Raw genomic sequence first — 13,314 nt, 5'->3', positions numbered from 1 at the left:
GACTTATGGGCCTGTTCACATGGGATTTGTGGGCCTATTCAGACCATGGTTTCAGCCCAGGCTACCTTCCAGGCACCCTTCCTTGTTCTGAGCTGATCGTACTGAAAACCATATAATAGACATAGCATGAACCAGCTTTTGGCACCTAGTTGTAAACCGATTTCAGCGTGTTGCATTATGATGCATCTGGCTTTGTTTATGGCAGTACTGACAGAAAGAACATTGTGGCTGCCACAGCTGAGACATTCATGTGAGCCACCTTGAGAAATGGTTTGAAGGGAGGAATAGGAATCCCCATTATGCTTTCAGTCGTTTTTAACTGTTTTTAGAAGGCTGTTTTTTTACTGTTTTTAGAAATTTTAACTGTATGGTTTTCATAGTGATATGCTTGCCTCTTATGTGGATGATCTCTTTCATACAATTATATGCATACCTTGGTTGTGCAATGGGTCGCTTCTCACATGTGCTGTATGCATGGCCAGTGGCAGGAAGAGGGAGAGGAGGCTTGGCTGCCAGATGCGGCTCCACTCTTCCTTTGACACATCGGGGATGTTCTTGTGAGCACTTCTGGTCGCACAGGGCTTCAAATTGCATGGAGGAGTCCTCATGAGTACAGTTGGTGCAGAGCTTGGAAAAGTTACTTTTTAAAAGTACAGCTCCCATCAGCCCCAGCCAGCATGGCCACTGGATTGGGCTGATGGGAATTGTAGTTCAAAAAAGTAACTTTTCCAAGCTCTGAGCTGGTGACCCATTCAGACCTTCACTCGATGCACAGAATCCAGAGGATGGATCCAGGAAGATGGGTATGATGTTAAGGTGGAGCCAGTGACACCATTGCATTTCCCTTTACTCAGATGGAACCCTTTCATGTAATTAACACATGAATGGGGATAGAGAGAGAGGCCAAATATCCAGTGACTACGCACATCCCAGCCTTTCCTTCATGCACACACATATCTCGCCTTCCACAGCTGACAGTGGAAGCCAATTGCATGCACATTTCACTGGATGGAGTGTTTGGCAGTGAAACAAGCAAACAGAGATTGGGATGGTTCTGCTCCACCAGCTTAGGACCAGCTACTATGACCTGTGGTTACAACATTAAACTTATTTATTTACTTTAGCTTCAGTGGTACAAAATTCTTCACCACAACAACTGGAGCTCCCTGCTAAGATCAAGCTGCTAGAATCATAGTCCTGGAAACAAAAAACGGTCAGCGTGCAAAAGGACCACAAAGAAAGAGAAAAAAATCCCAAAATGCTAACAGAAATTTTATTTCTTAGGAAAGTCTAACGTGTTTCGCCTGTAGTATATTGGGCCTTCGTCAGGGGATAAAATTGTCTGTAGAGATCTCTAATAGCAAAAATGCTTAAGTTTTTAATGGCAAATACCAACTACTTCCCTCCCCAAATCCTCAAGTACACCCTGTCTAACTAACTAACATAAACACCACGCAGGCACAAAGGTGGACAAATAAACAAAGGAATTGGGATTTTTTTATAGGGGGCAGAAAGAGTAACTGAAGGGCCTCTATGGATGATCTGTATATAATAGTGCAATGAGCATGCAGCTGTTGTACATTTGTGGCAGGGGATCCAGGGATCTTTTAAAAAAAAAAGTACCTTGAGGTGGCAGAAGAGACCAAGGGCAGAACAAAAATACCAAGAAAACAAGCACAAAAAAATCTCTTCTGGGAACAGAGCTGTTACTGCAGGTTGATCATATTTTCCTAGCATTAAAACTGTCAATATTTTGTTGCTGAAAAATGCAGCTCTCCCACCATTTAAGTGTACCTATTGCAACAGTTTGCACAGATGACTTGTGAGAGTGTGTTACAGGTACTTGTCCTCTAGCTGGACCTCTTCTGTTTATGGTGCAGATAATGGTGTCACAGTTGTTGCTCCTGTTGTTGTTATATACTCAAGTTGTTAGTCCTCTTATACAGAGCAATTTCTAAGTGACTTACAACCAAGTTTTAAAAATGCAAACAATTAAACATCATCGCAATATAAAAAAAGCACCATTCCCTCCCAAAAATCTCAAAAGCATCACCAACCACTCAAAAACATCCCTACTAAATGAGCCAAGTAAACAGAAGTACCAGCTCATCGTATGCCATCAAATGCCCTGGGGAAAAAGGAATGTCTTAATCAGGTGTCAAAATAATATTAATGTCAGCATTAGGCAGACCTCACTGGGGAGAACATTCCCTGGATGAGGAGCCACAACCAAAATGATCCTTTCCTTTGTTGCTACTTTTTGAACTTTTCATGTAGGGGGCACCTGAAGAAGAAGCTCAGATGCTGACCTTAAGGTCCTGGTAGGTTAATGTCAGGAGAGGCATTTCACTGCGTTCCCATGCTACATAAGAGCCATATAAAACTTTATGGGTTAAAAGCAGCACTTTGAATTATGCCAGGACTGGTGTTATGTGTCAGACTGCCAGAAGCAGTCTGACCACTGCATTCTGCCCCAGTTGCAGTTTCTGAACTATCTTCAACGGCAGCCCAACATATAATGCATTGCTGTGTAGAGGTTACCAGAGCATAGAACACTGAAGCCAAGTTGTCCCTTTCCAGATAGGGGCGTAGCTGGGCCACCAGCTAAAGCTAGAAGTAGGCACTCTTTGCCACCAAAGCCACCTGTTCCTCAAATGACTGTAATGGGTCCAGGAAAACCTCCAAGCTGTGGATCTGCTTCTTCACAGAGAGTGCAGCCCTGTATAGAACATGCTGAACACCACTCATCTTGTCAGGGGAACCATCTGCTCACAGCATCTCAGTCTTATCTGGATTGAGCTTTAGTTGGCTCTCATCTAGTCCATTACCACAGCGAAGTACAACATCAGCTGCAGAAGACGAACAGGAGAAATAGAGTGTACTGATGACAGTGCTTTTGAAAATTCCAAATGACCCCACTCAGAGGCTGAATAGCATGGGGGATTAGACCAACCTTGGGTGTGGGACCCCATATTGGAGAACCCATGGGTCCGAGCAATATCCCCCAAGTACCACCTTCTGGAATCAGCCATCTAATTAGGAGTGCCTAGCTAGTGCCTCCACCCCAGCTTGGACAGGGATACCTAGATTAATGGTGTCCAAAGCCACTGAGAGATCACAGCACATCAGCAGGGTCACACTTCCTATCACTTTGCTGTCACAAGTACAAGGCAACCAAGGCAGTTTCTGTGTGAAACTCAGATCTGAATCCCCATTGAAATGGATCCAGAAAATCTGTTTCATTCTAGAATCCCTCAGATCTGGTCAGCAACCACCTGCTTGAGAACCTTGCCCAGGAAGGGGACATTTGCAACTGATCCAAAATTATTAAGATCTTTCAGGTCCAGGGTAGGTTTCTTCAGGAGTGATCTTACCACTGCCTCTCTTAGGTGACCTGGAACCTTCCCCTCTCATGAGGCTTCCCCCTCCCTCCCAGTTTTTATAAGCCAAGTGGGGGAAGAATCCAGTGTACAAATGGTTGCACAAATCTGGCCAAGCACCTTACCTGTGTCCTCAAGCTGCATCAAACTCATCCAACCATACTGGACAAGACAGCTGTCCAGATGCTCCGCCAGGTTCATCCTCTGTAATGTTCACCCTCTGCAGTCTCTGGACCACCAGCTTCATTTTCTGTGGGCTCCAAATCATCAGCCCTGGAGTCTGAAAGCTCCAAACCACCAGCACCAGGAGCCTGGTCCAGTTCCCCAGCTGCTGGTACCCTAATCCCAGACTTGGCTAGCTCCTCCTCCAAGTCTCAGCTTGAAGCCGAGGCCAAGATATTCAGCAGAAGTCATCCTTTCAGTCACTTGCTACCTGGCCCTTTAATCATGGGAGATGCCAGGGAATGAACTTGGAATCCTCTGCGTGCAAAACACGTGCTCAGTCACTGAGTATGGCCCCTCCCTGGGACTTGCAAGATTATCCAACAAAAGCTAAAAACACAGCTGGTGGAACACAGTGAGTAATCTATGGTCATCTAGGTAAGTGCTCAAAGGGGCAAAGAAAACCAATTCTCTCCTATCCGCTCCTATTTTTCTTTCTTGCTGTGAAAGGTAGAACTACCACAAGGCAAGGGAAGGAAGCTGCCTCAGGCCACAAAATGTAGAGGCCATCAAGGCAGCAGAGTACAAGGCAGGCATGAGCCATAGTGTGCATCTACCAAGATGTGCTTCTAGGAAAGGTCCATTGAAATGAATAGGAGCTGCACAAGAACACACTAGGGTTCCATTTTTGTAGTAGTTGTTTTAGGTTGAGAGCCCAAATATCTTGCTCTGCCAATTTCCTGCAACATTCAGGTGAACTTAACTAGTACAGACCCAGAATTTCTCAGAAAATACTTTTCTGACATTTTTTGGAGATTTTTCTTGTTCAAGGTTCTCTTGACCTGTTGGATAATCTCAGTCCTCACCTGCAGAATAGTCAGTGAAATTGCCTCCCAAATGTTGCTATTCACACATTGTTGGTTTCTTTGGATGCAGCTATGGATCCAACTATTGAATATTAACATTATTTTAGTATTGTTGAAGGAACAAATGGCTTGGCCCCTGGTGCTTCCAGCTCTCCTCTCTCAGCCCATGGCTTTCTTGATCTGCCATTAGGAACTGAGTTTTGTTCAACACTGAGATGCAGTTTTTTCAAAAGAGAAAGTGCTAGTTTCTTTATCTTTAGATGCTCTGGAAGGAGAAACCTGCTTTCAAATCTAATAAAACTACACATTTCCTTTAAATAATCAGGAGAATTGTCAACTATAATTTTATTAGGGATTTGTTTTTTGTTTTTAAGGATTTCAGAAATCCGTAAGATGTTTAGGTGTTCATTACCAACTTGCATTTCAACTTTCTTCTGAGAGCTCTTCCATCTCGTGAAAAGAAATATGCGGCAGTAAAAATCTCGACAGCCATTTGACAATCTATGCAAATGTGTTAAATAGCTCTGAAGCAGACAAGAAGAAAGAGTGGCTCTCCCAATAAGCTTGGATGCATACGAAGTCTTTTCTATAATGAACGTGGCAAGATTTTAACAAAGGGCATGCATAATAAAAATGTAAATGAGTTTGCTTTACTAAAAGTATAACTTTAAAGTCCTTTGTTGCATGCGGTCCTGGAACTTTCCTACAAGGTTATCACTGTTTGCATGGAGATTTAAGCCAGAGTCTTCAAAGGCATTAAAAAAAAAAAATCCTGAACGGCCTATATGTGACATGCATGCAAAGTTATCTTAATGTTCAGAATATGAATTGCCTCTGGGTGGCTTCAACACTAAGCAGGAAAACCAACTGTGTTGGTATCAGGTTGCCTGATGGACTCCGTGTGGCTCCCAGCCTGGAAATTTCACCGATTTGATGTGTGATGTGCTCCTCATGGCAATGGCAGTGCTGTCACTGAGAAATGGTACAAAAGCGACAAGGCCCCCCCCTTCTCCTTAGCCGCACACTTTGCAGCCCCCTGGAGTTGCCTGCCCATGGTTTCTCTTGACTGCCTAGTTACAAACAGCACTTCGTCAGCACAGAGAGAAGCGTGGGTGGATAGGCGGCCCCAGCTGCCTTCTTGGATGTAGGCTCCACAATAAATTGGCCTGAATGATGAGGGCAAACAAACAGTATGATATGCATTATTCCTGTCAATAACCCGTCCCCATGTGTTACAGTCTTTGTACATAGGGTTCCGCAGCCTTTCTTCCGGCAAGTTCTATTTAGTCTCTTAGCCTCCTCTCCCATTCATATTATAACTAATATGACAAGACTCGGAAAATGATATGATAGCTGCATTGTATAATTATTGTGTGCCCTAATGGCGTATTTACATTGTTGTTGTTTTTCCTTTTATGCCTCACGCTTTAGAAATAGGCGGCTTCTTAATCTTTCAGGTTCCACATGATCTAGAAATTGAAAGAGAGTTGCTTCAGCAAGCAAACTGGGAGTTGAAAGGAGAAATGGCTAGCCTGCTTGACAAGTTTACACGCCTTCAAGAAACTGTGAAACGCAGAGAGAGAGAACGTACTGGATTAGGTAAACTTTCCTTACAGAACAAGAAATTGTTCTTTAAAAAAAAAGATCGGGGGAAATTATTCAAAACCTAAATTGGGCCAAAAAGCATGGCATGGCAATTCTTGAATTTTTCTATTTTCCTCTGTAATTTGAGATGGTTCTAAACTCTTTTAGATTTAGTGGAAAGTAGCCTTGTTTCAGGGTGTGTTTATTTTCCTTGTATTTTTTTAGCCACACAAATGCTGAGATTCCTTATATTCCAAGGGATGATACTGAACAGTACTCTTTAAAAAAATACCCAAAATCTACATTTTAACAAATATCTATTCTTCTAATAAAGTGATAGCTGATATCAGTTCCTGTGTAGTATCCATCAGATGATGAAATACCTGTTAATAAGGTACAGTCACTAAAATGCAGCTGCCCTAGGATGAAATGCTATTTTTGCTAGTTCTTTCTAGATAGATCGGATATTCCAGAGCCTTAATTCGTTCTATGATTTATTGATTCTTCTAAAATAAAAAAACTTGAATTTATGACATCTTAAAATATATGTGTGCATAACGACACAGATATTGTTATGTGTGCATGTCTGATAATGCAAATGCCAACATGCGTAGAAAAGTACAGATTATCTTCTATTGTTGCAGAGTTAACCATGAAAAGCTAGAAACATGTATGAATTCAGAAGACTGCTATCTCTAAACATTTATTTTTACATTTTCTAAAAAAAAGTTGCATTTTAATCCTCTTGGGGCTTCCAGGGCAGCTAGCAAGTTTTCTAGCAGCACTGAAGTGCTTATTTTTTTAAAAAGCCATCAGAAAATCTGCCCTAACAATAATGAATGAAGTTGTTAGGTCAGCGTAATGGATTAAGGAGGATAAAAACAGCTATATTATTGGACAAGAATATGCATTTAACATAAAGCCAGAATTATATTAAAGCAGTTTCATTACCTCATGCAATGATGTCCCCCTCCGTCCCCACCCAATAATCAAAAACTTGATTTGAGCAATAATGAGCCACCTGCTAAAGCACTTTGTATTAGCTGTGACTAACAGCAAGGATGGGCAAGGCTAATATTAATGAAAAGCTGTGGGTGCTCGGACACACTTGGCTCTTGAACTTATTTCTCCTCTCTCTCTCTGGCCAGCCAGCTGAACAGCAGGGGAAAGGGCTGCGAATGTCAAGGGCAGTTGGGAAGGTCACCGGTCTGCCACCACCTTCATCCACCCTGCATTCCTGTGGGCTTACAGGCTGACCTGGAGTGCACAATATGAATCTCTTTAAATAGCCATGTAATTTCATGGTCTGCTTTATTCCACCACCACCCCTTTTCCTGCTTCTTTCAGAGACTGAAATAAAACATATGCAGGACAAAAGAGAAAAAGATATGAAGACAATTGAAAAGGTACTGTATTCTTTATTTATTTATTGACAGTGATGGATTAACTCATACAAAGATGCAAGAGCCTGGGAGTCAATCCCACCCCTCCCCATATTTCAAATGGATGTTCAAAAGCTGGCCATCCTCCTGTCCCAGCCTTTGACTTAAGTTTTATATAACCCACTTACTGTTCATAGATCAAATAAGCAAAGAACCCCAGCTTTTAAAAGAGACGGTTACTGAGAAGCTTGAACTGGAAACCTCAGAGTCCTGAGACTGGGACTTAGCTGGGTCAGGTGAACAAGGGAGCATTTGCATGAAACATGAATCTCTGCAATTAGCAGGCAGTATGAATATTTTGGATTGGACAGGTCTGGTGTCACTCTTTTTAACAGCAAACTCAAGTCACTGAGTGCCTGTCTTTTTGAAAGCGAAATAGGTCCACCCCAAAATAAGAGGGTGGCTTCTACACACTTGGGGGACTTTGCAGGGATGCAGTTTGTAAATAAAAAGAAAAATGTTTTTAAGCCCCCTCAAAAGGCCCAGCAAGCACCTGTGTGGTCTTACTACTTACAAAATGTTGATACTGGCTGGGACTATAGACAGGAGACACAGCAGTTAAGCAGGGGCAAGGAAGCGTTTTGAGCCTGAAAGCCATATTCCCTTATAGGGAACCTTCTGAGGGCCATATGCCAGTGGTGGGTGGGTGATGGCCAAAAAGAGGGTGGAGCCATAGATGTGACTCTTACCTTTGTGCAGCAGGTTGCAGTACCGCCACACAAAGGTGAGAATTGTCTACACCTCACACTTACATCTCTCCATCCAGACAAGCAAGAAATATTATTACAGTTCAAGGACATGTTCTAGCCAGGCATAAGCACTTGAATCAGGTGTAGGCCAGGGCCACTGAGGTGTGTGGCCTGGGGGGGGGTACCAGGAGCATTCTGAGGGCCAAATAGAGATGCCTGGAGGGCCACATGTGGTGCCTGGGCTGAGGTTCCCCATCAATGGAATAAAATAACCAAAAATCAGAAAGGTGTGAGTTACCTACATGGTTGAGAGCAGTTAAGACATAAAATGATAGGGTGTCACTTGAGTCAAGGAAGGAAGCAGACAGAGGCAAGGGTTTGAGGAAATTGGCCTTCTCAAGCCCTTACCAGCTTATAGTGAGTATCCTGGAGAAGGACTATTCAGGGATGTTTCAGGAGGAAAAGAAAGAAAATGAACTGCTTATCCCTTTCTCACTCTTCATGGACTTCCGATCCCTGTTGTACCAGTTACTCTGGCTGCCTGATTGTTTCTGATCTGATTGTCTTCTGAAATCATGTACTCCACTTTGATTTTAGGGGGTGTACATAAGCATTAAGTCTGGATCCAACTGACAGTCATCTCTTACATTTTAGCTAATGAAAACTCAAGAAATACTAAAACTGGAACTTGACAGGGAAAAGCAGAGAGTCCTAGCTAAAGCTCTGGTAAGATCCTAAGGAAAATTATTAAACCATTAAGCATAATGTTTGATAGGTCCTGCTCTAATACATTACAGTGTGTTGCATTTTTCCCACCTCCTTCTGTCCCCCAGAGTTGAGCTGACTTGAAATGGAGAATTGTATTCATTTACCTATACACCAAGTTTCATTATGACCTCTCCATGCTCATGGAAGATATTATATGACAATGTATTTTACAGCTTGAAAATAGGAGCAGAGGACTGAAGTGGTGTGTGAACTCAAACTATAAAATTCTGTTCTGAATAGGCACACCAGTATCATGCTCTTCAAGACAGATTGCAGTTTTGTAACAATTTATTTTGCATCTTTCTTCACCTGTTTGAAAACAAGTACAAGGATCATGCTGGGGTTTGAACTTGAACCTTAGAATTCCATTCTGAAAGCACACATCAAATTTAATTACAGATATTATATTATATTATATTATATTATATTATATTATATTATATTATATTATATTATATTATATTATATTATATTATATTATAATTGAGAACCAGTGTGGCATAGTGGTTAGAGTGTTGGACTACGACCTGGGAGACCAGGGTTCGAATTCCCACATAGCCATGAAGCTCACTGGGTGACCTTGGGCCAGTCACTGTCTCTCAGCCTCAGAGGAAGGCAATGGTAAACCGCCTCTGAATACCGCTTACCATGAAAACCCTATTCGTAGGGTCTCCATAAGTCGGGATCGACTTGAAGGCAGTCCATTTCCATACTATTATTACCTGCCCTTCTCCAGAAGGTCCCTGGGCAGGTCACAACAATATAAAATACAACATTAAAAACAGTTTAAAACAAATTACATTCACAACTAGAGAGCGAATGTAGGAATAAACATTCCTAAAATATATCTCTTTCCGTTGTCAAAGGTCAGGGTGAAGAGGTGCATCTTCAGTATACAACAAAAACTGTATAATGAAGGTGCCAAACACACCTCTGAGGAATTTCACAACTTAAGGGCTGCCAGTGAATGCCTTCTTCTGGATCACCACCACCCCATCAAACTTCTGAGGGCAGTGAAACTATAAAGTGTAGTCTTCAAGTTAGAAAATCACATTTGTGACATATTCTGCATGTTGGCATCTTCCCCTTGAAAACAGGAGTGATGGGCTCAAGCTGGTATTCAAATGTGAAATAGAGAATTACATCCATTATTAATGTATAGATCGAGTCTTATTGCAATATCTCAGTGCCCAAGGGTGTTCTGTCCCAGGCAGTCATCCCAGCCAAGGAACCAGGTTCTAGTCCAAGTGGGGGCATATGCTAGGCACAGAGTCCAGGGACACCACTTCACATATAAGTAGTATCAGTTTAGGATCCAGGAAGCAAAATCAAGTCAAGCTAAGGTCAGGTTCCAGCAAAGAAGGCCAGACAAAGCTGAAGTTACATGCGGGTAAATAAGGCTAAGCAATACAGAGGTCAAGATCCAAAAGGCAAACAATGAAGATGAATAGCACCATGGATAGCTCCAAGAGCCACCTAGGCTGGCCATTAGACAAGGCAGGCTTGAATGTTGCTCTAACAACCTAGGGCTTATTCACACAGGATCATTACTGCCTACTAAAAAAAGCTGTTTTTACCTTTGTTTTCTGTTGGCACCGTCCACAGTAAGGGCACAATGCCAGCTGCAAACATGGTGTTTATTATTCACACTGAGGGGAAGGATCAATCACACAGTTTCCTAATGACCACACCCTCTAATTTAACCTTTTCACTCCCTCTGGTTGTTTGGCAACTGACTATGCTGCAGTGGGTTCCTTTAAAAAAAAAAAAGCCGAAAGTACAAGTATCTTTGTTTTCCCTGGTAGTCTACAGCTGAAATACAAATTTTTGTTTGAGCAGTGTTATGCTTTTGTGCACAAGTTAGGGGAAAAAGAAAATAAAGGCACTGTTTGCAGCAACTTAAAAAAGGCCTGCAGAACAGAGGAGAGTAGCCGGAAGTTGCTTGTCAACCTACAGGAAATGAAATGAATGAAGGGAGGAGGAGGGAGTGGGAGGAGGAGGGAATGGGAATGGGAGGGAGAGGGGAACGATTGACACATCCACCTAAAAGCATTAGAGCAAAGCATCTGCAAGCACTAAAGAAAGAGTTATTTTTTTTCTTCCCTTTTTATATTATCAATGGATTGGGTTAGTACGCAGGGGGGAAACTGCATGACAGCTTCTGTTTGCCGGTAACCTCATGTGAACCATGCAAATTAAAAGATGTGAGTAGCTCCAAACACACAGTAAACTACTGCGTAGATGAACCCCCTACACCGAGCCTTAAATAGGACTGCAGCTTCTTCTGAGCACTGACTCCTCAAAAGACCCAGTTTGTTTTAGAAGCCATTAACTCCAGTGGCATGGGGAAGGCCAGGGTTCTACTGTGGGCTCTCAGTTGAAGTCCCCAGAGCCTGAGGAATGCAATGTGATCTTTTCTGGCCAGAGAGACACTGGCACCACAGACTCCTCTGGTGCTGGGGCTCCTGAGGTGACAGGGCATCAAAGGCTGGTTCTGAGGGAAAATCCTCCTCCATGTCTGAGATGTCTTCTGAATCCATGGCCTCTTCTCTTAAAGATGTGGAGTCACTGCCCTGGGACATGGCAAAAGGAGATTTTGCATTCCTATGTGTTTTGTAACTTTCCTGGGGCCCTTGAAAATAGTGGTGCCACCAGGGCAGGACTTGGGGGCAGAAATCTGGGGCTCCACTCAGTAGAATGAGTAGGAGAACCTCCAGATGCAGCAGGGATGGCTTACTACATTACCACATTTTGACGTAAGTAAAGTAATACACATTATCATCTAAACAGCCCTCTCCCATAATACTGTTGGATCCAGAGCCTAAGATTACCTAAGCATACCACTGCTTTGAAAATTGGTGTGAATATGGACCCATTAAGCTGGGGTTCAAACTTGAAATGTAGAATACTGTCCTGAACATGCATTTTGGGGGGAAAGCAAGAGAAGTTCTTCAATACGTGTTAATCGCTTACATACAGAGTTCTGTTACATAGATTAAAAAGCCAGTTTTCATCACTGTGAGCTTTTCTTTATTCGGATTTGCTGCTGCTCACAAGAGATTCATAAAGGGACTCTAGAAGAAACATTTGAGCATTTGACACTGGTCTAACGAACACTATAGGCCCAATCCATAATCACTTTAAAGGGGCTCCTGTAGGACATTCCCAGAGCCCCAATGATGCTTTATATCCCCTTTTAAAGGATTCCAGAACTTTCCAGATTACTGGTCTTTTATTATATCATTTCTCTCTCTCTCTCTCTCTCTCTCACACACACACACACACACACACACACACACACACACATTTTGGCAACTTAGATTCACATTGGCCACTACCAGTCTGTTTTTCTTTCAGTAAATAGACTGGGATTTATTACATAAAAATAAAACAGAACACAGCTTGGCTTGCTTTCTTTAAATGTACTGGAGAGGAATGATGCTGTACACAAGAGAAAAGGTGGGGAATACCAAATTACCACCACTTCAACTATTTATATGTTTCCTTTTCTCCCCAGCTTATCACACTTGAAGCCAAGTTGTAGCTGTTCTGCTTTTTCTGTTGGTTAGTCTCAGCACCATGTCTCATAGCTTCTCACACAGATCAAATCCTTGAGGTCAGAGACAGTGATAAAATCAGAACTGGGTCTTCAGAAGCTGCTGCAAAATAAGAAGAGCGGTTGAAAAATTTCTCAGCCCATTTTAATGTTTATTCAGCACCTTTTTTAAAAAAATGCCAAACCAGTGTCTTTTTGAGTAGCTTCAGGATTATCACAACAGCCAGTACTGTAGGGCCCCACTCATATGGCGGGTTACGTTCCGGACCCCCGCTGAAAAGCGAAAACCACTGAAAAGCGGAACTCATTTTAATAGAATGGCACGCGATGCCCAAAAACTGCCATAAAAGCGGAACAAGCACCGTATGAATGGGGCTTTAGTCTAATTGCATCTAATAGAGACCGCTGCATTAGCGAAGCGCCATAAAGTGAAGCGCTGTAAAGCAGGGCCCTACTGTATTGCACACAACCAGATGAAGGAGGGGGCCTTGTGATTGTCATAAGAGCCAGCCAATCAGCACTCTGCACAGTGAGCTTCTGGAATAGAAAAGAATTGGTTGCTTCTCCTGGAAATGAGAAGAAACAGTTGCTGCTTAGTTCAGTCTGGAAACTATATGTTTATCCAAAAAGTGTGGAGGGAAGATCCACAGTGAACTTCTGCTGCAGCTACGGTTATGTACACACCATACATTTAAAGCACCTGACTTCCCTCAAAGAATCCTGGGAACTGTAGTTTACCCCTCACAGAGTTACAATCCCCAGCACCCTTACCAAAGTACAGTTCCCAGGATCCTTTGAGCGAAGTCATGTCATTTAAATGTCCTTTAAATGTATGGTATATATGCAGCCTATGTAAACTGGAGGACC

At 42.6% G+C, this 13,314-nt stretch overlaps 1 protein-coding gene across 2 annotated transcripts in view; it reads left to right on the top strand.

Annotated features, from left to right (window-relative positions):
* C10H10orf67 (chromosome 10 C10orf67 homolog) overlaps positions 1–13,314 on the top strand; it is a 69,462-nt gene that overhangs the window by 24,628 nt on the left and 31,520 nt on the right. For both annotated transcript variants that reach the window (XM_061586556.1, XM_061586557.1), the window contains 3 exons: positions 5,866–6,007; positions 7,340–7,398; positions 8,778–8,849. In XM_061586556.1, coding sequence (XP_061442540.1) covers positions 5,866–6,007; positions 7,340–7,398; positions 8,778–8,849 — 273 coding nt within the window. The remainder of the gene's footprint in view (positions 1–5,865; positions 6,008–7,339; positions 7,399–8,777; positions 8,850–13,314) is intronic.

This window comes from Rhineura floridana, chromosome 10, assembly GCF_030035675.1.
Source record: "Rhineura floridana isolate rRhiFlo1 chromosome 10, rRhiFlo1.hap2, whole genome shotgun sequence".
In the NCBI taxonomy this organism is placed as follows: Eukaryota; Metazoa; Chordata; class Lepidosauria; order Squamata; family Rhineuridae; genus Rhineura; species Rhineura floridana.
This window is presented reverse-complemented; position numbering and strand designations above follow the sequence as displayed.